Source organism: Cydia strobilella, chromosome 16, assembly GCF_947568885.1.
Source record: "Cydia strobilella chromosome 16, ilCydStro3.1, whole genome shotgun sequence".
NCBI classification, from domain to species: Eukaryota; Metazoa; Arthropoda; class Insecta; order Lepidoptera; family Tortricidae; genus Cydia; species Cydia strobilella.
Window position 1 is genome coordinate 6,051,576 of NC_086056.1, and position 27,510 is coordinate 6,079,085.

Here is a 27,510-nt window from a genome sequence, read left to right on the forward strand (position 1 = left end):
CCCGTGCCTACACTCACAGCATACTTACTTTACTCTTTGCTCACAGCTCGGTCATAAATAAAACTGCGGCGCGCAAAGAAGAGTCACGGTTCGTGCGCGGTTATAAGTTTCAATATTGCTTGCAGGCGGCGAGTATAGGTATAATTTTATACCTAAATCTCACTTGTGTGAAGGAGTGAATTTTATGTAAGTACGGAGTAATATTAGTTTTAGTTATTCTGGAATAAAAAAACTATACTCATCCTTTTCTTTTGGGTGCTAGTACTACAGTACTAGTGTAAAACATTCCGAGATAATTGCGGTGCGATGGTGTGGTACGGCCATAAGAAGGACAGCGGAAATCAGTCAAGACTAGAAACATATACTAAGAAAACAATTACAACAACAAATACAACAACGATAAATATAATTACAAATGAAATGAATGGAACAGGAAGTCACAAAACATACAACAACAACTGTACTTACAACAATCAAGTCCCCAAGCCGACTGGTCATCGTGGGGAGTCAGACCATAACCCTCCACCACTACATAATCAAAACAATTAAAATAAACGCAACAAAGTAAACCGCAAGCAAAAACAAGGAAGAAGGTTGGAGGAGGCCTTTGCTGAAGGGCAAGCAAACAAAGAATAGAAAAGATGGGAGATAATAAATAAAATAGATAGTTAATGTGAATCTGTTCTTTGTGTTGCAAATAAAGGCTATTTTATTTTATTTATTTATTTATTTACTAGTGTAAAACAAAGATAGGTGTATAATTCTCTCTGTCTATGTTTGAAAATATTAGACAGTCCTTTGACAAACTATAGTTTTTGATCCTTTTTTGATCATACTATTGTTTGTCAAAAGACTGTCTCATTTCAAACATAGACAGAGAATCATACTATCTTTGTTTTACACTAGTACTAGCACCCAAAAGAAAAGGATGAGTATAGTTTTTTATTCTTATTTACTGAGAATTTGGTTTGACCAACTATATACTCTTTGTCACGTATGGCCGACAGGTACTGGCAACTTTATACGGACTTGAAAAAGTATGTATACTCTGTGGTGAAGTTCCGATTCCGATCTGTCAAAGTTGGAAAAACGAGCGAAAATCGTGAGATAATTGTTTACGATTATGTTTTAAATCATCAAAACCACTAATTGTTGAATTAAAAGAGTGTAATTTTAGTCAGCAGTGAAATAATCATACATACAATAGTTTAAAGCTATCTTTTTATCATTGAAATGTGTTAATTCCGGCATAATGCCTCCTAGGACTCGCACAGTCAGAGCGCCAAAAGCGTCCAAAGAAAATGTAGAAAACCTGCTAAAAACTCAGGCGAAAAACACAGGGCAAGTCATAAAACCGGCACGTAAACCTTTAGCGGACAAAACGAACTCTGCTTCAGATGAAAATACTAGTCCAGAGCCTGACAAAAAGGTTATCAAGAAGTCGAACAAACCAATACTAAAACCTATTGCAACCGTTCCTGTTACTAACGAAGAAAATAGACCACGTCGAAATAGGCGTCTGCCACCTAGATTTGTTGAAAACGAAGTGTTGAAAAACCTGTCTAACAGTAAAGAAAACGCAGTTTCTCCTAACAAGTCACTTAACAAAACCCCTGTTAAAAGCACTGTGAATGTAGAATCGCCATTCAAAACGCCAACTACAGTACTAGATAACAGTTTGCTTGCAAATAGACCGAAGAGAGTCAGCAGGCTACCTTCTAAATTTGATGAAAATTCAAGTCCTGACAAGTTTTTTTCGACTCATTGTCACACTAGCACACCATTGGTGTCTAAAGCACATGAGAAGCCTAAACATGTTAGAAAAGCTGTTGTTGGCAAACAGAAACAAGTCCAACAAGAAAAAATTGAAAATGCACCATTACAAATAACACCTCAAAGAGTTTCACCAAGGAAAGGTACATTGCTGAAAGCAGCACCACAAAATACTTCATCAGCAAAAACTACCTCACAGAAAGTAACACCTCAAAAACAAATACCCAACAAAGTTACTCCACAGAAAACTAATGTCACTCAGAAAAAACTTGTACAAAAGAAATTAAGTAAAGTTGCAAAGAACAACGTAGATACAAACTTAAATCATAAACAAGACAGGGTAAGACGGCTAAGAAAACCTGTAGAATATAAAGAGGATACCCTAAGTCTTAAAGTTAAGAGTCCAGAAAAGAAATCAACGAACACTGTAGGCAGGAAAACTTTAAATGCAAATTCTTCATTTAGAATTCTAGAAGAGAAAAAATCGAAAAATGGTGAACAAGATATTTATGAATTCACATTTGATCCAACTGAAGAACCTGCACCTCAAAAGAAGAAAAAGAAGAAAGTTACTACTAGAAAACCGACCAAACCAAAAACAAGAGTTTATAACAACAATTATGAGAAAAACATCGCAAGAGCTTTAGCAGACTTGAAAAATGTAGTTTCTAAACAAAAACCGGAGAGTGAAACAGCCACAAAAACCTCAAATACTGTGCAACTAGGTAATAATGTTATGCAACCAGCAAGTAACAAAGCAGCAATCTCTGCACCTAACCCATCTTCAATAGTCATCAGCACAGTTGCGGAGATACACCCTGATTATGATAAAAACATGGTAAGAGCTTTGGCAGACTTCAAAAATGCAGTTTCTAAACCAAAACCGGAGAGTGAAACAGTCACAAAAACCTCAAATACTGTGCAACCAGTTAATAATGTTGTGCCACAAACAAGTAACAAAACAGCAGTCTCTGCATCTAATCCATCTGTCATCAGCACAGTTGCCGAGATACACCCTGATCCAGCTCAAAATACTTCTGTAAGAAGTAATGTGTCCACTAAACATGTTTCATACAGGGTTGAAGACATTGCTGCTGATTTTGATGCTTCCATGGATCATGAAATTAACTACTCTCCAGTGAACTCTCCTCACAGAATTGAACCAGAGCCAGAAATTTGTCCATCCAATACAAACCCAGAGTACATTAGGCCTGATGATCCTCTAAATTTACGTAATGATTTAAGCTTCTTTGATGACCAACCTGTTGCAAATAGTAGTATGAATGCATCAAAGAACCCAACTGCAACGCCATGGCGTGCTGAATTTGAAAATCTACCCATTAAATGGCAGGCAAACACATATGTGAAACCAGACATGACTCCGGCTTTAGAGTGCTCTTTTGTCAACCATTTTGATGACAGCAAGAAGAAACATGTTTATACTAACATGGTTACAGAATATAATGATGCTTTACCAGAACTAGAAGATGCGGCTCCCAAGTTAAAGCAAACAAGCATCATTTCATTTATCAAAGAAGTTGTTGAGAAGAAATCTAATAGAAAGAAGAGGGGAGCCTCAGCCACACCTTCAAAAGCTAATTCATTATTTGATATATCTAATGTAATATCAAGAAGTGTAGCCACACCAAGGAAAGAAACATCTGGGGTTTCCAACAACAGTGCAGAAAATGAAACTTGTGACCGCAACAAACCACAGAAACGAAAAAATAATGTTGATAATAATCCCACTCCAGCAAAACTACCTCGTAAAGACAATGAGAATACACTATTCGGTTTTGATGACAGTGATAATCAGGACCAAGAGAATGTTTCACCAGTAAAAGTAAATAACAGATTACGAAGCCTCAGGTCACGATCAGGAGCTGTGCTCAAAGATATAAATAAGCAAACGGGACCTATGAGGGCTGAGTTACCCGTTGCAATGAAGGCTAAGCTTGCCCCAAGCTCAGAGGCAGTAGAGAAGATCTATGATCAGATGAAGCCTGCCGCTGATGCACCTGTATTGCCAGATAAGCAGGGAGAAGCTGAGGTTACAAATGTTGAGATGGCTGATGGCTTGGAAGATGATAGCCAATCAGTGCATTTATTTGAAGACATTGAGTTAGTTCATCATTTGAAGGTACAGTTAATAATTGTATTATTTATAATCAAGTTAAAGGTTGGAATGCTACAAGTTTAATAGTTGAGGCTGTTTCCTCAGAGGCCCATGATGCATTTAGTATGAGAATAGTGACTCTGTCTATTGAATGTGACAATGATGTTTTCCTGTTATCCCTCATTATTAGAGCGGTTTCACATCCGATATCGGAAATGCGCTTCCATAAATTCAGCCATGTCGGAGCCCCCTGTCAGCTGTCGGACCGATAATATTTGTTTGTGTGCGTTTATTTAAGCATAATGCTTGTTGTAGTGTGCGTGACCACTAAAGACGGCGCCCCCGCGGCCTGACTACGCGGATGTAGGATCCTACATCCGATATCGGATCGGACAATGTAAAAACGCTCTTAGGGCCCACAGAAAAGTTTGTCATTTGATTCAAGTGTTTCTTTAAGCTTCTTCAATAGGGAATATTACGCGAAACTCTGCGTAGGGGGCGCCAGGGCGCCACTACCACAATCTGACGGTCTATCGTGAAACAAGAAAATTTATTTATCTAACATGTGTCATTCTTGCATATTCGAGCGATAAAGAGGCAGATAGCGAATTTTCGGATTCGCGTTTCCCGGTAGGTCCTCTGTAAGCAAACCGCCTTGATGCATCAATGTCATATTTTATTATCCCTGAAAACTTGTCAAAAACCTGTTAAAGGTACAGTATGTATAAATTACTCTATGGTTTGCTAAAAAGGCTAGTCCAGCACTCTGGTGGCAGGACATTGCAGTAATATCCCCTATTCAATAGACTCTTTTTTGCCTATACCTCAGCCTCCTAGTCTCGTCGGCAAAGAACTTGCCTATGTAGCAGGAGGTCCCGAGTTTGAATCCTGGTGTCTTTATCACAAATATTTGTTCCTGAGTTATGGATGTTTTCTATGCATATAAGTCTTTGTATATACCTATGTATTATATTTATAGTGGTCTAGTACCCACAAGCCTTATTGAGCTTACTGTGGGGCTAGGTCGATTCTGTAAAAATTGTCCTTACATTATTTTCACCTCAGCAGCTCGAACAAGCCTACTTTCGTCACTCCCTGGAGTGAGGATAGTGCGAATTTCCTTACTCCAGGGAGTGAAGAAAGTGCGACTTTCCTCACTCCAGGGAGTGAAACAAAGTAGACTTTTTAATTTAGTGAAGGCCATGAACTGCCACTTCATACTATTATTACAATTTTTTTTTCGTTTCTGTATTATTCTGTGTAATTCGAAATACATTTTAACCTTTAATATGTTCTCACTACTGAGGTGAAAAATTATGTGTGCAACACGAGAGCAAAGTTATTTTACATCTCGTATTTTTGAGTCCCTCGCTACGCTCAAGATTCTAACTTAGAATCATAGAATCTTTCGCTTTCTCGGGACTCAAAATAAACACTCGTAAGAAAAACCAACTTTCCTCTCTTGTTGCACAAATAACTATTATACCTGCCTTAAGAAAGGCCTTTGTTCAATTTAATCTCACCTTTGTCCTCTTTCCAGCCAACCCGCAAAAGCTATGGCAAGGCCAAAAAGGTGACGTTCCAAAACACATCCGACAGCGCGTCGGAGGACAAAGCCCGCAATCAGTCCAGTGATGATGAAGTCGACAACCTTGAAGACCTAAGTTTCCATCTACCGCAGGTTAAGGCCAAGAAAGCCACTAAGAAGAAGAAAACTAAGAAACAGGTGCTGTCGAAGAAAGAGGTATGTTTCAAGTTATTAGAAAAGAATAGAATAGAAATAATTTATTCGTTAGCACACACAAATAGAAAGTTATACAGAACAGAAAAACATAAATAAAAGAAAAAGTGCCACGAAATGGTCTCACCTCAGCATGTTGCTGGCGACTTCCAGCGCTGATCTTCCGGTGAGACCATAATTCATTCATTATGTTAACTCATTTTCTGCAACATCTTCATTGGCAAAAAATTAATAAACGTCACTAGAGCCCACTTGCACCATCCCACTAACCCGGGGTTAAGCACATAAACCGTTAACCCAGTGTCAAATTGTACTGGTAAGTGGTAACTATGGTAACTCCAGGTTTAACTGGATAAGCCCAGGTTAGTGGAATGGTGCAAGTGGACCTAACCAGATTATTGACATAAACGTACTGGACAGTTGTGCATCGTCTCTAAGACCACGGGGACAAAGCCGTCATCGACACGTCGGAGGTAAATTTAAAACTTAATTTTTACGCGATTAAGTCCCGTCGTTGTAAGTAATAATAAGTTGTGCTTTTTATATGTACTTGCTGTTGAAATTCAAATATTGCATAATAATAATAAACTTTGACAACAGACTATTTTACGGGCAGTTGGTTCATAATGAATGAATAAGTTTATTTCAGAAACAATTGTCCATATACACAACACATACAAATTAAATTTAAATAGCTATTTATGCAACAAGTGCGGAAAGTGTATGATTTCCGATGAGTGGAATTTTATTTTATCTGAATACGAGTCGGAAATCATCTTTACGCACGTGTATCATACAATGTTTTACTATGCATTGTGCGAATAAATAAAAAAACATAATGGCAAATAATTTTAATTATTAAAAAATTGAAAACAAAAAGCACTAGTGCGGAAAAGTGCTCTTTTCCGCACTAGTACGAGAAAGTAGCACCATATGTACTGTAAAAAAAATTGAAAACAAAAAGCACTAGTGCGGAAAAGTAGTACTTTCCGCATGATATGGCTCCGTAGGAAACGCACTTTTCGAGCACATGCATTGTAATAGTTATTTACGATACAAGTGCGGAAAAGAGGAAATTCGAAACGAGTGGCGATAAATTAAAACACGACCGCAGGGAGTGTTTTAATTCGACACGAGTTGCGAATTACCTATTCGCACGTGTATCGTACAACGTTTTACAGTACATAAGGCCCTTTAAACTTTCAACATATGCACGAAAAGTGCTCTTTACGCACTAGTGCGAGAAAGTAACACAATATGTACTGTAAAATAAATAAAGAACGTATCATAATTTAACATACACAATACAAACACACCAAGTCGAATAAATTAGAGTAACATTTAAATAAAGAATAAAATAGACATAGAAATTCAAAATTCAAAAATTGCTCATTAGAAAATTAAAACAATGGAAAATATTAAATTTCAGAAAGCGGAGGTGGACGCCTGGGCAGCATGTTTCAACTCGATGTGCGATGACATTGAAGAATTTGACTTGGTGGTTGAGTAGATCTGTAAATATCAAGGAAATCATGGAGCAGTCTTCTAAGTTTAATGCAAGAACAATGAAAATGAGTTGAAATTCCATGGAGAATGTATCCTTTTCATTGTTTTTGATTATTTTTATGTGTGTTTGGTTACAACTGAAGATTACCACAGTCAGGCTTATTAGAGTAAGAATAATGCTTACTAAAGCCATCCCAATTTTTTTAAAGATGATCTTTATGTTTTGAGAAGATACTTATTCTTCTAAACACTAAACCCGCTGTTTTACAGCTGGTATTTTTATTTTATTTTAAAGATTCAAAGTCATCTATCACGTTAATAACAGTATTCGTTGGCTACACTTTGACTTTGCTAACAAAACGCACTCGAGATACTCTTAGTTTAGTATTCTTAAAATTGAGAATAGACAAACCTATGTTCACTTGAACATTTACGCCATTCTCATTCCACTCTTTATTGTCTTAGAAATAAGTTTAATCTCGTGTAAGTTAAGGCGGCCATTGACAGTTCTGGCTCTTGTGTATAAATTAGTTTTATTATGAGTTTATCATGTCAAGACTTAGCTTTTAGTTTAAAAATAATCAAGAGATTTATCTTAGCGCGGCCATATTTAATATTTGCCATTTACGAGTTTAAAATTCGTCACAATTTTATTTTTACATAACAACGCGTTTTTTCTACAGATTAAGTATAATATTTTTAGTTTTACTAAAGTCTTATAAGCGGAGACTAGAAATTTTGTAAATTTTGCCATGTCAACTTCTGTGAGGTTATATTTTATCAGTTCAAATATGCATATTCTTTTTTTTTATAATCAAGCAAACATGATTAAAAAATATACCATACACTCTTTTGGATAAACATACGTAACATTTATATCATTTTAAATAAATATCAAATCATAACATTCAGCAGTTACGTATGTGTATAGTTAGAATTTTTTAAGATATCTAAATGTTATGAACTACTTTTGGGACACCTTAAAAAATTCCATACTTAAGGTTTTTTTGGCACGGATTCGCTGCTAAGTTAAATTATGCATTTAAAGTACAAGTTTATAGTAAGTAAGTGAAATCTAATATAAGTTGTGAGTGTGGTTATGTTTATGTGTGATGTGAGATTTTATGTTTTAAGTGTCTTAATTAAGTTGAATTGACATTTTGATCTGTATTAATCTTAATTTTAATATCGCGAATGTTGATATTATAATGTGATTTGATTTTATTAACAATGCCGGGCATAGTGTTTTTTTTTTAACATTACTATTGAGCAATGATTCAGATTCAGATTCAATGATTAATTTATTAAGTTAAAATGTGTAAAATATAAGAAAAAATATCGCCTAGTTTGTTAGTTGAAGAAAATGACGCTGTATAGGGAGCGTAAATGAACTACAGTTCATAAGCCAGCGCAGAAGCCTCTTATTTATTGGCGCGAAGCATGATGTCATATTTCTAATTTTAGATTCAAGCCACTAGATGGCAGACCGTAGGGTTAGTAGTAACGCGCAATAGAACGTGCGTGGACTGTAGGGGGCAGCACCTGCTTATAGGCGTTAATTGTTAAAGTTTTCGATTGAGGCTACGAGGTGGCAGACCCTCCAACACGCACAGTTTCTATTTCTATGGCGCTATATCTTTTGGTAACTTAATTGTCAAAGTTCAACTTTTGATAACCCTCATACGGACCGTGCGCGTTGAGGGTCTGCCAACTGGTGGCTTGAATCAGAAACATAAACATGTACATTGCCAAAGCAAGTGCTACCATTTACCTTTCTCGTACGTCTTCTTGTGGTTCTTGTTCATAGTAGGTTCTGCCATCTTGTGGGCTACATAGGAAGCATAAACTTCACATTTACGCCTCGCGCCAAAATTCTGACGGCTCCTGCGCTGCCCCTATAGTTCATGCACGCTCCCTATAATTTACGGAGCCGTACAGCGCCATCTACACTAGCTGTCAAATTCAAAGCACTATTTGCAATTACGACAATAATGCGACGAATTGTCAATGTTTTAACATTGTTATATTTAAATAATTAACAAATTACTCTATAAAGATTTATTTAAATATTAATTTCAGTATACCACGTGTATGCATTTGTTACTATGGTCAGTGTTTGACAATAAGTAATTTTGATACCTCAGTAAAGGGTTACCCTCATCTGGCATAATATTTTTTTGTCAGAAATACACTTCGCATAATATGTATGGCAGAAACACTTTTAGTCGAATAATAATTTTGCAGAACCATTACTTGACACTGTTACTACGCATACAATACATATTGCAGCATATTATTTAGCAGAAGATTACTTTCGCCGACTTTAGTTTAGCATAATTGTATGTACCATAATCATCCTGCAGCATACTCTTATTATGGCATAATGATTTTTTCTGCTAGCAGAAAAGTGGGTTATGTAAGAACTGCGACCCCAACAAAATTTAACCTGTGCCAGAAAAGAAGGTTATGTTAGGTTGGAACTGCGGTCTCCTATAAAAAAAACCGGCCAAGTGCGAGTCGGACTCACACACGAAGGGTTCCGTACCATTAACTATAAAAACGGTCACCCATCCAAGTACTGACCCCGCCCGACGTTGCTTAACTTCGGTCAAAAATCACGTTTGTTGTATGGGAGCCCCACTTAAATCTCTATTTTATTCTGTTTTTAGTATTTGTTGTTATAGCGGCAACCGAAATACATCATCTGTGAAAATTTCAGCTGTCTAGCTATCACAGATCACGAGATACAGCCTGGTGACAGACGGACAGCGGAGTCTTAGTAATAGGGTCCCGTTTTTACCCTTTGGGTACGGAACCCTAAAAACAAACGGCTGCCAGAAAAGTAGGTTAGGTTAGAACTGCGAGTGCGAACCCCTGCAAAAACGAACAGTTGCCAGAAAAGTAGGTTATGTTTGGTTAAAACTGCGACCTCGTCCAAAAACGAACGGCTGCGGCTGCCAGAAAAGTAGGTTAGGTTTTAGGTTAGAACTGCGACCTCAACAAAACCGAACAAATGCCATAAAAATAGGTTAGGTTAGAGCATAACATTAAGATTAACATTATTTTTAGCCTACTTTGTCGTCCCACTGCTGGGCAAAGCCCTCCCCTCGTTTTCTCCACTTATTAGATTATGAAATTAATTTTATAATATTTTTACCTGACTTCATAGTACTGATAATTTTACCGTATAAACACACTTTAAAAACTAGCCAACAGAAATTCCATCACAACTGTCCGTCTATCTGTTACCTCTTCACGCCTGAACCGCTAAAGTGATTTAGATGGAATTTGGTATGTAGGTGGTATGCAGATAGTTTGAGACCCGTGGAAGGACAACGGTACCTCATTTAGAATGTTTAGATCAATCATTAACACCATTCCACGTAGACGAAGACTCAACTTTGTAACTTTATACCACCTAAATATTATGCAATACATTTATCTGCCAAATCAATATTCGTTTAAAAGACTATTATGAACATCAACAGTAAGCCAAAATATAGTTCCGGATTATAAAACTACGAAGTGATTGTAAGCAACTAAATGATACTATGCGAAAAGTAATTCTGCCAAACGACATTTCTGCCAAGTAACATATGCAATACAAAAATACATATGTCAAAAAGCTTTCTGCAACACATTAATAAACCCTCAGTTAAAATACTACTCAATGTTTCTCTAGAATCTAGAATATTTAATCTTGGTGTGGGATGATTTTATCTGAAGGTATCAATAACTGTACCTACATTATTTGCTAATAAATATTTAATAATCCAAAATGCCTGTTATTATAGTTGTTAGTACAATTGGATAAACATATGCTTGGTATTGGATTGACTGTTGAGAAAATAGCAATGAACATAAAATTTGTCTTTTGGGATGTGAATTCAGAGTAAGAAAGTTATGTGGTATGGTTAGTTGGTCAGGGTCCGTCTATTGCTGTTAGTTTCCCCGCCAAACACGTAACATAAAATACATTTTTAATACAGTTGCTCAAAAAGTGGTACTTTTTGTGGCTGCGTAGCGTGCGAGAAGCTCAATTTCTCGAACTAGTGCTTTTTACTTTTTAGTTCCAAACTATACTTTCGAAACGCAGTTTTTATGTAATTTAGCGCGGAGCAGGTACCAGGGCCTCATGAGTTATGAGGAGGTGTCGTTGACCAACCCGCGCCGGGCCCGCGGCGGCCGCGGCCGGGGCGCGCACGAGTATGAAGGTATCGCGGGCTGCGGCAGCTCGCGTATCGCGGGCTGTATAGGTACTTTTGGTTTTGGTTTGGTTTGGTGGTATGATTCTACTAATGATATATTAATTTATTATTTTTTCGCAATTGTATTAAAAAACGTCGTTTACAACACGTGTGAAATGTCTTTTTACCACTCGTACCGAGTCTTGCCACTCGCTTTCAGCTCGTGGCAAGATACCTCGGTACTAGTGGTAAAAAGACATTCTTTTCACACTAGTTGTAAAATGTACTATTTTAACGTATATTCATTTTTATACAAAATTATAGTTCTAAAACTGATTTTAACACATTGACTGCATATTTAACTAGGTGGCGCTGTGTGTTTAGTATTAGTGTTAACTCCAGTCAACAGATGACGTTGTAGGCAGGAGGTAAAAATAAACCCACGGGGCCGTGAAAACGGGATAAACTGTTGTTTTTACCGAGTGTTGTTGCAAGTACTTACCCTATGCGGCATTCCGAATGAAGTGGGTGTAGGTGCGTTTAGTACTTTGGTCCTAAAAGTACCTACTAACGCATTTCTTGATATTTAAGAAACTTCGATTTAATAAGTTACGGGACTTATCTACCTACTCGTAATAGGCGCTAAAGTGTGTTGTCTTATAATTTATTATTCGTGTACTAAGTCATGGCTATCTAATATCAAAGAGGATATAATAAGGAGTTGTATCTATCTTTGCTAATATATAGTCCGACAAGAAATTGTAGAAAATTATAGAGGGCGCCACTTCCTACGTAACTGTTACATTTTTGACGTAGTTTAGTATGGAATTTTTTCAGTTACATTTTTTTTATTTCTATTATTTTATGTCGCACTATACCTACTTACGTACCTACAGTCAGTTGCAAAAAAGTGACTCCCACTGCATCTTTTATGATGAGGTAGGTACGGCATTGGACGACATTCTTAAGAAGCTATCGACCGTCCAGTGGCGCCCTCATCGAAAACACAATTCCCCCAATGAGGGCGACACTGGACGGACGATGCAGTCTGAACTTAAGCTAACTGTGCTAACTAATGTCACTAATGATGGCCACCATAGACACTTAGACAAACTAATCAACAACTAATGCATTGAATTCAATTAGTAAATAAATTACTTATGACTTATGACTTAAACCTTTCACAAGTCTCCATTCCATATTAAAACACCACGCAAATGAAGAAAAGCCATAATTAAAATTGCAAAAAGTAATCCACCGGCGGAAGAACGTATCCGACCCTAATGTGATGCCTGACGATATTAAAATGATTGCTCTTTGGCAAATATGGCGGCCAGCTGAATTATACAGCGGAAGCAAATATTACCCTCGCAAACATTCCTCCCCGGAGAGCGAGCTAGTTCGCGCACTCAAAATTAAAAGCATACAATGAAAATACTGAGGGCCCCTACTCAGATGCCTGAGTCGCGAAAGTGAGTGCTTCCACTTATTGTAACACGGCATTGTTGTCAATGAAAACAATTGCCGAAGTGTAGTGTTTTTTGTTTTCACGGTGTTGCCACTTGAAAATAAATAGCGCGGAGCTATATGCGGTAACAAGTTGGGACAATGCTATGGTTGTCTGAATAGTGAGAGTCCTTTTGATGTAAGGTGTGGTATATTTCTAGAAGAAAGCTCCGTTTTAGGGACATGGTGTTTTATACCTTTTTTGTGTAGAACTTAATAAGCTTTTGTTTCGCCATACACAGTATTCAAATTAAACCCAGATATTCCGAGAAAAACAGAAAAACCAAAAAAGACATACTTTTCAAGATGGCGTTTGATCCCCGCGGTCCCCGAAGCTCCAATTTTATAACACGCAAACAGGGATCCCTGAAATTGTAGGTGTCAAATTTCATTACTGTCACTATTGTTTAAACCCCATTTAAGACCTAAAATCTGTTTTTGCAGTAACATTTTTAAGTCCTAAACATTTTTCCTCCATTTATTTTAGTAAATTTGTATTGCATAGCACTCGTGTACCAATTATGGATCTACTGATGTCTATTTTATTGAAATTCACTCAATAGTTTAGGCGCTAGAAGTAAAAATATGATTTACTATTCGACGTCCTCTCAAGGCGGCAGTATTGATTTTTCTTTAATAAAACAAGTGTAAACAGGTTGTGAAGGGCAAGAGGAATCTACCGATATGTTATTTAAATAAATCCGTCCAGTATCCTGACCTACAGGATGTACTGATTTTCAGTATTTAAACCCATAACCCTACTTTCTGTTTAAGTCGCAGTCGAGTAAAATGTTAATATTGGGGTAGAACGTGTAGAAATGTATAGACAAAAGTGGAATTCATATTCCTCCAAGTTTCATATTGAGAGAATATCCCCTGAAAGGGTATAAGCGCTAAATCTGGATTCAGCTATTATTTTCTATAACAAGATGTATTTTTTCCGCAAAGATATCTAGGACTTTTTTGTGTAGAATTTAATAAGCTTTAATGTTGCCTTACACCATCTTTTCATAGAGAACGTATATTTAGAGTAAAACGCAAAAATCTCCAGGATGGTACACATTTTCCAAGATGGCTGCGATTCCTCGAGGTCCCCAAATGTCAAATAGTGTGGACATGAAAAAGGGACCTTTAATTAACATACATACCAAATTTCATAACTTTGGAAGGATTTTGAGGTTAGACTTAATCCGATTGTGCTACTAACCTTTTTAAAGCCAACATATTTTGGATTTTTTGGGCTCGGGGCAGAGGTGCCATAGTCATATATTTTAATCGCATGTAATTGACTCCCAAAGTAACTATTCATCCCCACAGTACTACTTAATCCCTTTTACTACAGAAGCTTTTTCGTAACTAGGAAGAAACCGCGCCGTTATTAAGGACGTTTAACGCAACTGTTGCGCGGGCTCATACCAAGTGTAAGTTAGGAGACAAATATTACATAATATAGATTGCATCAGTCAGTTCCTGGAACGTGGATGTATTAGGAAGTCGATCTGTCGAGAACCGCGCGTAGCAGGCGCGAGCTACTTACGCAAATGGATTGGTGTATCTTCCAATGTTCAAGCCCGCCATTAATTTATATAGCTAATATCCCCGTCCCAGCTCGCGACTTACTAATAAAATTAACAGTTAGAATATTTAAGTCATTTAATTACCGGCAGCCAGGTTGTCCGGGTCAGGAATATTAACCACAATTCTCGGTCAACATTCACAAAATTGACACGTCAAATATTTGTAACTTCGTCCTGGGACGTTCAACGGCAAACAGACTCGCGTCTAGTCCTCCCTTAATTTCCGATGTTTCTACTGGCGATTACTGCTGGTCCACTTTAAATCTAAAGTTTAGCCTGTTTAGGTCGAGTTTGCTTCGGTTTAGGTGGAAACAAAATGGCGTTGACTGTTTGATTTGGGCCGTAGGTATCAGTCGCAACGGAGATTCATTTTATCGCGTTGCTTAAGATCTTAGTAGTCTCCTACATATTGTCTTTGTACACACGTCGAGTGTGTGCTGGCCTGTTAAGCTTGCATTTAAAGCTAGCTACAAATTTGTTGTTTCAGTACAAATACTATGATGATATTGTTTGCTGTTAGATTTCAAGTTCGATCAGAGAGTTTGTTATGCGCGTAACAAGTCAACACTTATTATAAATTGATTGAGAAGGTCGTCCGCTCGCTTCCTTTGTTTGGTTTGGTTGGTTTATAATGGCATTATACCTCTTCCCATCACTGGCAGTTATTGGCATGAGTTTCTTGCTGAAGTCTTCTCTGCTAGGTTAAGTGTTACACTTAGTACAGCGGCAAGACTCCCATTGAATCAATCACCACGCAGATCAGGTTCAACCGTTTCAACTGATCTCGCTGGACCGCAAACTTGTAGAAATAATCCACCAATAAAGTCAAATTTGTCCTGGATTTTCCACTGACTATCAGTCCGCCGGATGATATCGGCCTGTCAGTTGTTCGCAACTGTCCAATTTTTGTTCTAACTGACAGGCCGATATCGTCCGGCGGACTGATAGTCAGTGGGCCCCTTAAGGCTAACTTCTCAACACACAGTCCTCGCTTTGTTGCTTAGAGCTAAGTTAGGTTAAAAAAAAAACTTTTTGTTGAGCTCTTTCTTAGGTGTTAATGGTGTTATCAATGTTGAGGTCGTTAGTTCAGCGCTCTTTAATACCCGGATCAATCATAAGTCATATTCATGTAAATATCCTTTGTTTGAGTGTAAATATAGATTACATTTTAATTATACGAACATTAATAGGATTAATCTGACGTGCTAAGTATAAGTTATTAGTTATTACATTATTAGTCAGCCGATCAACCCGCTGTACAATTATTTGCAAACATAAACATCGAACGTATTACTAGACGCTCTACAAATTTGCCTTCATTAAAAACCATATATACGCTGTAAATACAAACTTTCAAAAGAGGAGCATCACTTTACAAATATTATATAGTAAACTTTACATTGTGACAGCAAATATTAAATGCTGTTAAATAATACTGTTGCTAGCCGCGCTCGTACCTGCCAGTGTTGCCATTATCATAAACCAAACACGTCAATATTTACTCACACAAACAAGGGTAATTTTTAAATAAATTGTGGCATTTCGCGAAATTGCTTCCGCAAATAGGACGGACAGACCGACGAATGTGTGCTCAACTTTTTTCGGCCATGAGCTTTGGGCTATAATGACACATTAAATAACGGTGTGTGTTTTGCTGAGCGTTACAACATTATTACTCTTTGTTACTTGTGTTAGTTCAGTGATTTCTGCAATACTGGTCGGATAACTGCTAAAATGAAAACGATCAGTTATAACGGAAGAGTGTATGTCTTATTGGACACAAACTCCAGTTTTTGTTAACTAGGTCCTTATAATTGCACAGAAAAAACAGGTTTATTTTATCCTGAAGAGCTGTTTACTGTGTACAGTGTTGTATTAGGAGAACCATACCAATTTAAAAAAAAAACACACGCACTAACAAGCAACACCGAATTCAAATTGTATTTTTTTCTATTTAGGTATGTAGAGTTAGACCAAGATAAGTCTGCAACTATTTTGATAGCACACGCAGTGCAAGTGTTATTAAATACGTCATAATTTCATAGAAGTTTGACAGTTAAAACAACACTTGCACTGCGTGTGCTATCGAAATCATTGCAAACTTGTCTTGGTCTTACTCTAGTTTGAGACCCCTAAAACTGGCTGGCTTAAATGGTTTTATGTACTTTCCTATATTAGTATATAAAAAAAAGGAATGATGTAATACTACACGCGACGGTCAAATTGAATGGAGTTTATTAATTCCAACGCTTGTTCATAGATGTCGTTACTGGTATCGTTTGTTTAAGTTTTCAAGAACCCAAGAAGTGGGAGCTGAAGGTAGATAAGTAGGTAAGTACCTGTACACAAATATATTTGTAAATCGTATGAAATTGAAAACAATCAAAAGACTAACGATGTCGATATAATTTAACGACCCAAGTTTCGTTCTTAAAGATGAAGTTGGAGTTTATTTCGCCATCACTAGTACAATTTACAAACGTTTAGAAAACGGCCTCAAGATATCAGTCGTTTTAATGAATAGTCGCACAATATCCGCTTATATAAGTATATTATTTACTTCAAGGATGACATTGGGATTCCCTTCTAGTTGAGACGGGGTTTTTCCGATTTAAGTATTCTATTGTTTGTTGCTTTAAACGCTGAAAATTTTATTTCACGACTGCATAATGGTTTTTGTTCTTAAACATTATTATTAGGTTTGTGTAGACAAAGCCATTATGGGAACACCCAAATATTCCGAAATATGTTTTTCCGATTTTTATAACCACGATTTTTATAATCCCGATTTTTTATACGTCCGAAATATCAAAATTACGATTTTTAAAAACACGATGGAAGAAAAATCACGAATGTGCTCTTTCCGAAAACCTAAAATCCGATTGTCATTTGACCGAAAGCTTAAAGTTCCGATTTTACACTTTTCCGAAAATATTTTTTTCCGAATGCTTAAATTCCGAATAATCATTGTCCAAGTGATTGACCATTGTCCATTGTGATCGGAAATAAAATAATTCGGTATGCAGAAATTCGGTCTTTTGTAAGGTCGGAAAAATGAAATTCGTGATATTCAAATGACGACTCACGTTTTAGTAATCCGGTATTTAGAAATTCGGTCTTTTGTAAGGTTGGAAAAATGAAATTCGTGATAATGAAGACCCACGTTTTTCGGCAGAACTGCGACCCCCAAGATAACGAAGTGTTGCCAGAAAAGTGGGATACGTTAGGTTAGAAGAGCGACCTCCAAGAAAACGAACGAATGCCAGAAAAGTTGGTTAGGTTAGGTTAGAACTGTGACCCCCAAAAAACGAACTGTTGCCAGAAAAGGCATTTCTGCTTACTTTAACGACGTATTTAACAATAAATTCGGAATATCTTTATATTCGGAAATTAAAATATTAGGATATTTAAAATAGGAATCACGTCAAATCGGAATTAAAAATTTCTGAATAATGGCAATTCGGAATTCGTGATTTCAAAAATCGTAATTGTTAAATTCGGTGTTTGTCACCATCGGAATTATTATATAATCGGAATTATGTGGTTCGGAATTTACAAAATTCGGCTTTTCGTAAATATAAGTCTTCGTGATTTTCATCATTCGTAATTACGACAGTCGGAATTTTGATGGGTCGAGCATTTAAAAATCGGAATGATAAAATTCGAAATTCTAAAATTCGGCAACATTTTTCGGAACTATGTTCTTTCACTGATATGGGTTAAAATTGTTAAATAACAAACGAAACCCTCAACGCCATCTAGCCGAGAATAGGCCAAAGGTTTAGGCGCCATCTGTCCGAGAATAAATATTTCTTGATTTCCGAGTCACGTTTTTTCCTCAGACTTTATTCATCTTATACGGAGTTACATAGGTCTTTGATGAAAACATAAGACAGGGGTTTTAAGATAGAGCCAATTTAACGCACTTGCACCGACTTGACTAAAATAAAGAAAAGAATAAAGAACAAAGTGTGGGGCTGTCATTACAAACTATTTATTTCATAGAACTTTGTCAATTATGACGCCATTGCCACACTTTATCATTGCAAATGCCATGCAGAGTTAACTTGGTCCGAGTAAGGCGCCCATGCCCAAGTCGAGGTGGGCGGTCTGTTTTCAGGGTGTCAACAAATGAAATTTAAAAAGTTGTTAAGGAAACTGACGGAAAACTTGGAAATGGGCACGGCTAAGGTGATACGACCTAATGTGATGTTTTTTATTATTATTATCCTGTTTCTGAAGCTTTAAGCTTTTACGCAACTTACATTTATATCCATTCAAGCAAAGCATGCTTTACTAAAATACTAACAAGATTTCGTAACATAAAAATTAAAAAACATGTCCGATAATCCGTAAACAACAAGAATCAAATCTTGGTATTCAATTATTCCGTGGCTCCCCCGGGCTTGCATCGAACGCATCCTAAGTAAATAACACGCCCTGAACGCATCTGCTTCTCTATGGTCTGAACGCCCCTTCAGTTAATGCTGGTTGATAAGTTGCCGAATATTTAAAAAAATATGTTGCCGTAAGTTTGAATATCGAAATGTTGTATATATATGCCTTGTGCGTAGAAAAAATTAGTTTTTTTTTCTGTTAACATATACTTATAAACCGATACCGATGATCATGGTAAAAAAATAATTGTAGGTAGGTAGCTAGGTAGGTACCTAAATCTGCTAAGACTACATGGTCCAGTAAATCCGTAAAATGCTTTAGGTGAGGGTTTTCTGATTAAGTTAAACAGTAGGTAGAATTAACCTAATAATTGTCATAGGTCAATTGTTATACTTCTAACATAAAACAAAGAAATATAATGATGTCACGCTGAATTTCAGAATATATTTCATTTCAATTTAGTTTAAGTACAAGCAGAACGTTGATTACTTTTATTACTTAGTTTAGTTAGATCATGCTGAAATTTCATAAATCCTATTTTATGATACTAAGTAATTACATTTATGATATCATATTTAAAAGTGCCTTTTACTCACACATCGACGTTGATAAATGACACTTTTGAAACCAAGATGGCCGCTATGCGTTGCAATCATTCTGTGTTTTATGATGTTTGCGCGATTATTTACGGCGCCTTTACGGGCGAATTAACTTGTTTGACTTAGGGTCCTAGAGGTGGAACCGAAGCCTAATTACTCTTGGAACGGTTTGTCCACAGTCAATGAACTTTAATGTTGCTTTGGTACTTCTTGGGCTCTTTATCACACGTTTTAATAACTCGCCATCATGCGTCAATTTCAGACGAGATAAAATCTTGAAATCACAACTTTTTATTATTATTTCGAGTGCCACTTGTATGTACCTAATACCTTGTACCTTGTATGTACTTGTATGTAAGTGATACTTTCTTACTAAGCAAATCGCCTTAGGTAGAATCCACAGAAGGTATCACTAAGATATCCTTATTATTGTATTCCGTGGTAGAATCCGTCCACGATAAGCTTGCACCGACTTGGAAGTATTTTTTTTTGGATTTATGGCCTGGTTACTAGCCAGAATGTATGGAAGTGCTGCCATACTTGGCGCAAATTTTGCGTGATAAATAGTACAAAACGGAAAATGGTAGACTAAATATGAGAAATCAAAAAACGATAAAATGCTCTGAGACTTTTAAGGCCGTACTTTACTCACTCTACAATAAACTACATTATTTCTCAGAAGGTATATACGTTCGGCAAGTCTAAAATAGTGTATTTGCTCTTGGCGCATAAATTGTAGATTCGCTAAGCTGGTACTTAGATACTTCTCAAGTTGGGTGTACTTTGCGAGAATTACCTACTCAGGGGAGGGTGTAGGGAATAATTTAAGGGTAGTGAATACATAACCGGCAAAATAGACGCATTAAATTACATGCTGGTTTTCTGTGTCGATGTCGTGTGAATGAAGTTACGCGCTGTCATGCGGAAATCCATACTAATATTATATAAATGCGAAAGACAAATAAGTAATATCTGTTACTTACTGCTTCACTCTTAAGAGTTCGCAGCAAGCTCGGTTCTCCATACAAACGAAGTTACGCTCTCATTTTAAAACGACTATCTAGATTGTTCTGGAACTTTATACTTACAATAGGATAAGGTAAAAAATACAGCGAATTTAAGTTTTTCATACAAAACAAAACTTGTTTTTGCTCTATTTCGTTTGTTTTATAAGCTGGAGCTATATAACTAAACTAATTACAGGCATAAATATACCTCATGTCATTGTACCTATACGCAAAAGTTTAATTACAATCCAACACGTGTACTTTTGAAATGAGAACGAAACACTGTTTGCCTGGGAAGGTGAAATTCGGCCGAGCTTGCTGCGGACTCCTAAATCGCTCTGTCCGTAGCCCGGGGAAGGACAGGTTCTTACCAAGCATCATCATCATTTCACGCAGCCGAAGTTACAGGCAGAAGTTAGTTATATAGCGCCAACCCTCACATAGGATAAGGGTGTCGTACATGTATTCGAGGCGACTAAATCCACAAACGAAACAAGAAGCTATTTCGTCACAGGGGAGATGGTCCTCTTAGCATTGGTTTGCAATCCATCTAGAAAAAGGATACTCCAAAATAAAGTAGTAGTAGTAGTAAAACTCTTTATTGTACAAAAAGAAACATAAAACAAGAGAAAAACGCATCATTTGTACAAAGGCGAACTTATCCCTTTCAGGGATAAAACCCTGAATGGAGTTTCCGTAAGGCGCGAGTAGGGTTCAACCTGAAATAAGCGGCAGATTCCTGCAGCCGACCTGCCTCCACACGTATTGGCTCGCCTTTCCTGTGGGATAAGACAGTGAAGCCGAGAGGGTAATGCAGGTGGTGGGCATCCCTGCGTTTCCTGAATTCCGTCCCAGGCGGTGTAATGTCCGTGGAGAGGTCACTCTGGTGTCTCTCCGGTTTTACACCATAAATCGTCTGCAATAGACGCAAAGGCCAATGATGAATATGTCGAGCTTTGCTCGGTCCGACTTATTCTGCGTCTAATATTTACTTACCAAATATGCCCGTATAAAATTGAAGACATTTATTGCTTTTTGTGTATAAATACCTAAAAATTGATATAACCTAGAGCGAAACTTAGTTAAAGCGGTTTCACCAGTGCAAAGTTATTAGATTTATTATAAATTAAATTTATAAATTCGTCACAAGAGACTGGCAAGTAAAATTATCAAATGTAAATTGAGTTTCATAAAAAATACAAATGGAAATAAAATTTCAAAACGTGTCCTTTTAGTAGGTAAACCTCAGCTTATAAAGACACACCTATAAATAATAGTACCTAGCAGTCTCAGCTAAATTCATTACAAGTCAAGGTGCAGTGCAAGAGACGAGAGACAATAATCTAATCTCATAAGCTTCGGCGGCTTGTACCATCGCTTTCCATTCTCACTTGTAAGATGTAAAAGTAATGTTCCAGTTTTATTAAAACTTGCTTATTTTGTAAATATTAGATAGTGATAACATTTATTTATTCTCAATTATACCTACTTATAAATCCTGCACCTAACAAACCTCTCTTTTTGGTTCCTGGTCCCGAGGTTCACTGGTAGAGAATGCCTTAAGGTATCCATTAAATCCACCATTTTTACTTCTAATTTTATGTGCAATAAAGTTTAAATAAATAAAAAGCGCTGGTGGCCTAGCGGTAAGAGCGTGCGACTTTCAATCCGGAGGTCGCGGGTTCAAACCCCGGCTAGTACCTACCAATGAGTTTTTCGGAACTTATGTACGAAATATCATTTGATATTTGCCAGTTGCTTTTCGGTGAAGGAAAACATCGTGAAGAAACCGGACTAATCCCAATAAGGCCTAGTTTCCCCCATGGGTTGGAAGGTCAGATGGCAGTCGCTTTCGTAAAAAGTTTTAAACTAAAACTAGCGCCTACGTCAATTCTTGGGATTAGTTGTCAAGCGGGCCCCAGGCTCAGATGAGCCGTGGCAAAATGCCGGAATAACGCGAGGAAGAAGAAGAAGAGAAAGTTTAAATAAATAAATATGAATTATTACTTTTGAATGGCTGAATAAGAGGATTTTTTTTTCTCTTAGGTCTAAATATTTTCTATAAATTCGAAAACTTAATCGTATACCTTCTGTTACTAAACTCATTTATTTACCATCTATCTTAATAGAAATTTTACAACAGTAGATTATGAAATTTTTTTACTGGTAGCCTACGCGTAGCGCCTAGCGTAAAAATGCATTTCAGTTTGAAGATTATTTCCCAAACCTTGAAAATTGCCATAGTAAGCCCCCAAATCCCTAAAAAAATCACTACATATTTATACCAGCAGCCGCCCTACAGATTGTAATAAGTATTTTTTATTTATAGGGTTGTGCAGCCCCGGGCGCTAATATTCCGTAAGATCGTGGATCATCCCTACGAGGGTAGCGGCCCTCAGGGCTAAACGTCCCTGATTTTGTACGTTGAATCATTTGACGTCTATTAGGTGATGCTGTATTGCTGGCCAATTGTTATTGTTGTACGCTTGGAAAAGGGGGTATGGTAGTTACTTGCCAAAAGGGGTGTAGGTATAATAATGACCAGAAAATGTACGTAGAAAACGGTCGGAGTGAACAGCGCACAACCGGTCGTTGCGATTTGTCCATCAGAAGTAAACGGCTGATGAAGTAGATGGAAAAGGTCTATTGTTATTGTTTCCCATAAAGTTTTAAGTCATAATGTATTGTTTGTCCGCATATTCGTTATGATCATTTGTTTGGTTCAGAAACGCGTTTCAGGATTGCCATAAAACAAACCTAACCTAACCTATTTATAGGAAAACCTTACGAAAATCCTGAAAAATTGGTTTCAGTTTTAGGACTAATGATAATATGACGAAAAAACCGGCCAATTGCGAGTCGGACTCGCGCACTTTACTTCCGTACTTTTTAGTATTTGTTGTTATAGTGGCAACAGAAATACATCTTCTGTTAAAATTTCAACTGTCTAGCTATCACGGTTCATGAGCGGCCTGGTGACAGACAGACAGACGGACAGCGGAGTCTTAGTAATAGGGTCCCGTTTTTACCCTTTGGGTACGGAACCCTAAAAAAAACAAGCAATACATTAAATAAAGGGACCCCAGGTGGAAACCGTAAAATCACCCAACTATAGTTCAAAAATAACTGAAATATTTTCATTCAGAGACGATTATGATTCGAATATCGTAGTTCTATGGCAACATATTTTTATAATGGAAGAAAAAACTAAGACAAAGATAAAACGTACGTAAAATATGAAAGTAACGTAAAAAACAGTCCAAGTGTGAGTCGGACTCGCGCACCGAGGGTTCCGTACTTTTTGGTATTTGTTGTTATAGCGGCAACAGAAATACATCATCTGTGAAAATTTCAACTGTCTAGCTATCACGGTTCATGAGATACAGCCTGGTGACAGACAGACAGACGGACAGCGGGGTCTTAGTAATAGGGTTCCGTTTTTACCCTTTGGGTACGGACCCCTAAAAAGTAAACTCTGAAAAACATAGCACTAGGTAAGTATTTAAAATCTCGAATACGCCACAAGCAAAAGCACCCACCTCAACAAAAACCTAATACGAGAACCTACCTACTATACTGGTTAGAGTGGCTAGGGTTATCATACAAGAACTTTTCCTTTCAGTAATTTTTGTCATTTGTCAAGTCAGCATTATGTAAACCTCGGGATTATAATTAAATATGATGATTTTTAAATGTCAGTACAATTATTTTTTGCAATTTTCGTTAATTTTTAGGTCTTTCAGATTTGAACTTTACGTTGGTAGAGTGAATCAAAAAATGAATTGAAAAAAATGCAAATAGACTGTTATAAAATCTGTAAACAGATTTTATTGTTTTTGAAATTTTTCCCCTAGAAGGTTTAAAACGGGGTTGAAAGTGTGTATGGGGTTTTTTGCACGCTAAATGCCTTCGTGGCGTTAGACCGACGATCGCGGGCAAAGGCTATTTATTACGTATAAATGCTCAGAATATTTGTATTAACTACTTATTATACCAAACGAACACACCAACACGCGTACAGTCGCCATCAGATATATCAGAGCGCCCAAGGTACTCACAAATATCTGAACACGCCTCTATTGTCAAGGCGTTAGAGTGCGTTTTCAGATATTTGTGAGCACCTCGGCCGCTCCGATATATCTGATGGCGACTGTACCTATGACAGTCGAAAGGTGAATCAAACACTTAAAGTAGGTATCAGTTAAGGTCATAACCTTAAAAGTAGCATACGACTTTCATGTGGATATCATAAAATAAAAGGTTTTTCTTTTCGGACCCTTATAGGCATGTTTCAACATTCTACTTCTTAAAATCTGTATGATTAAAGCCTTAATAAAATGTACGCCAATTGTTAACTTTCGTATTGTCCACAAAGAAGACGTCAGTTTTCTTAAATGTTTTTGACCCAGGTCAGACTTTTTCAAGATTTTGTGATTTAGTCAGGTCAGGACTTTATAGTCTAGTATCTGGTGACCCTATATCTATCTTTAAACGCGTGAAAACGTATTTTTTACCCTTGACAAAGGCCCGTTCACCCACTATCTTCTCGGAACTCTCGTATATGGAAATATTCAAGATACGAGCAGTTTGAACAGCGAGATAAGACGTGTTGGTGTAAACGCTCTGGGAATGGTTACGTTAGGTACCTGGAGGTAATTTAGCGTTTCATGTAATATAAGTGCCTGGGTAATTAAGCTTCCATAGAGGAATCTAAAAACATTTTTGAGCACTAGTTATTTTCGTATTTCCAAAAGCGGGATTCCACCAGTGTGCGGCACAAGCATTTTTGTAGTGATTATGCTTATGTGCCGCATATAGGTGGAAACCCGCCTTAATATGTTGATGAAGGTAACTTCACTGAGAAATTCAGGGGGGCTTAGCCAAGATGATGAGCATTTGTCATCCCGATACATTTACTCTTTTGGTTTGGCGTTTGTTAATTTGATTGTCATATAGATAGAGCCTGTTAAACATGCTGATAAATATGTTTTAGGTAGTAGTAGTGCCTAACGTTTACATGATACCTATGCCTACAGCAGTGAAAATTAGGGACCAACCTTTTATATACGGTACCATTGTCAACCGGGGTAAATGAGTCTCTTGTTGTAAATGCGATTTTTAAAAATATCTTCGAAAAGCAACATAATATTATAACTATTATAGCCGTCTGAATTAAAGTTTACATCCTATTGTAACCGTCATCGTATTGACGTTTTAGTAGTAAAGTACCTATGTACCTAGGTATGTAATCACTTTATTATTGTACACAACACAGGTTTACAAAAATAAATTACAGTAGGTAATATAAGTACAAGGGCGAACTTATCCCTATGAGGGGATCTCTTCCAGCTAACCTTCGAGTAGATGAGTGGGAAAACTCCATTAAGTCCATCATTTGTACGTATTTTAATTGTGCAATAAAGTTTAAAATACATAAAACTAGTCAGGTCAGATAGACAAACTTACGGGATGTAGGTACAATATTTAAAATAGTAAACTAACATGTTGTTTACACATAGAATACATAAATAACATAACAATATGGTACGCTAAGCACAAATATATAGTGATGAGTACCTATTTATAAAACGAACTTCTGCCTTGGACTGCATTTGCGTAAAATAAATACCTACTTCCACATTCCACTCCACTACCAAATTTAATTCCTCCCCCTTTTCAACCCCTTGAGGGATGATTTACGGGATAAACACTATCCTATGTCCTTTCCCGGGACTCAAACTTTGTCCGTATCAAATTTCATCTAAATCAGTTCAACGGTTTAAGCGTGAAGAGGTAACAGACAGACAGAGTTACTACATATCGCATCTATAATATTACTAGCCCGCGACTTCGTTTGCGTCGAATGATGATGATGATATTGATGATTGATAAAAAAACTACCTGAGGTAACTCTGTCTGTCTGTACAGACATTTATAATATTAGTAGGGATTAGTTGGAATAGCAGGAATTTGTACCGGAGGCAGTATAAAATCTTTGCTATTTTAAGACGGCTGCGAGCTGTTCTCTGCCTCGGTACTCTTTCAAAAACGTAAAAAGCTACTTAGCAAGATAAACTTCGATTCCGATACAAAGCTTAGGTTCGGCAAAAACGTTTACAAATTAAATTAACGTTGTACTTGAATGAATTATGTATGTAAATGTTCGAGCACACACTAAGTGCTACTGATGGCTTGTTTTCTATTCCCATCAGAGGTGTGGTGTGCAAACATATATATTATAATGTAGGTATAATGAATCCGTTTCCTGTCGTGTTGGGTTAAAATATGCTAAATGACTAAAATGTGATTTTGCGCAAATTATACCTGCGAAAATCTAGTTTTTTTATACCTGCTATTTTTATTTGGCGCAAGTCCCAAACTGTTTCAGCAAGTCTCGGTTCTGTTTTTTTTTAATTATCCTTAATGTATCAGAAGGTCTTCAATACCTTGGAAACGAACATTCAGCCTACTTTTTCGTTTATGCATACATACCATTTACCTACCTACCTAGGTACCTATTTAGGTACCTACGTTGATAATTACATTCCGTTGCCGTAAACCTACCAGAATGGAAACCCACAAAGATCGTTTCCAGTTCCATTTTCTTCCCGGTTGCTTTTAAAAGTTGATCTGCCCTGGCCACTGGCTAGTCAGACAAGCTTATGTCAACAGAACAGGAATTAGTCCAAATTATAACCCCCCGCCCCGCACCGCCGCCGGAGACACCCTCGCACCGAATCAATATTTGTTGTCCGCACTCTTCTGCCTTAATACAACACGCACAATACTCACATAACACAACAAACAAACAAAAAACGCCTCTAAAACGTTTAGTCACCATTCGTTTTGGAACGGGCCTCCTCGCGAGCCATAAGCTTTTCTAGAGATTTCTGTACAGAGCTCACCCCCGATTCGTTGTCTCTTTAAACGCAATGTCGTCTCGCTTGCACAGTTTCCCGTCGCCGTGGAGAGTCTTGTAATACTGAAGATGTTGTTTCGGAATTTTCAACGCATTTTACACTATGACTTCTGATTTCGTTGTACCTCTCAAAATTATGGGGAATAATTAAGATTTCTTGGCCAATTGCTGAAGGGAACAA

General features: G+C 37.1%; 1 protein-coding gene across 1 annotated transcript; it reads left to right on the plus strand.

Annotated features, from left to right (window-relative positions):
• The first annotated feature begins 1,083 nt into the window (after positions 1-1,083).
• Positions 1,084-10,900, plus strand: LOC134748425 (uncharacterized). The gene is made up of 3 exons (XM_063683210.1): positions 1,084-3,913; positions 5,430-5,633; positions 7,060-10,900. Exons 1-3 carry the CDS (start codon positions 1,253-1,255, stop codon positions 7,138-7,140), a joined length of 2,946 nt encoding a protein of 981 aa, XP_063539280.1. The 5' UTR covers positions 1,084-1,252; the 3' UTR covers positions 7,141-10,900.
• Positions 10,901-27,510: the final 16,610 nt, after the last annotated feature.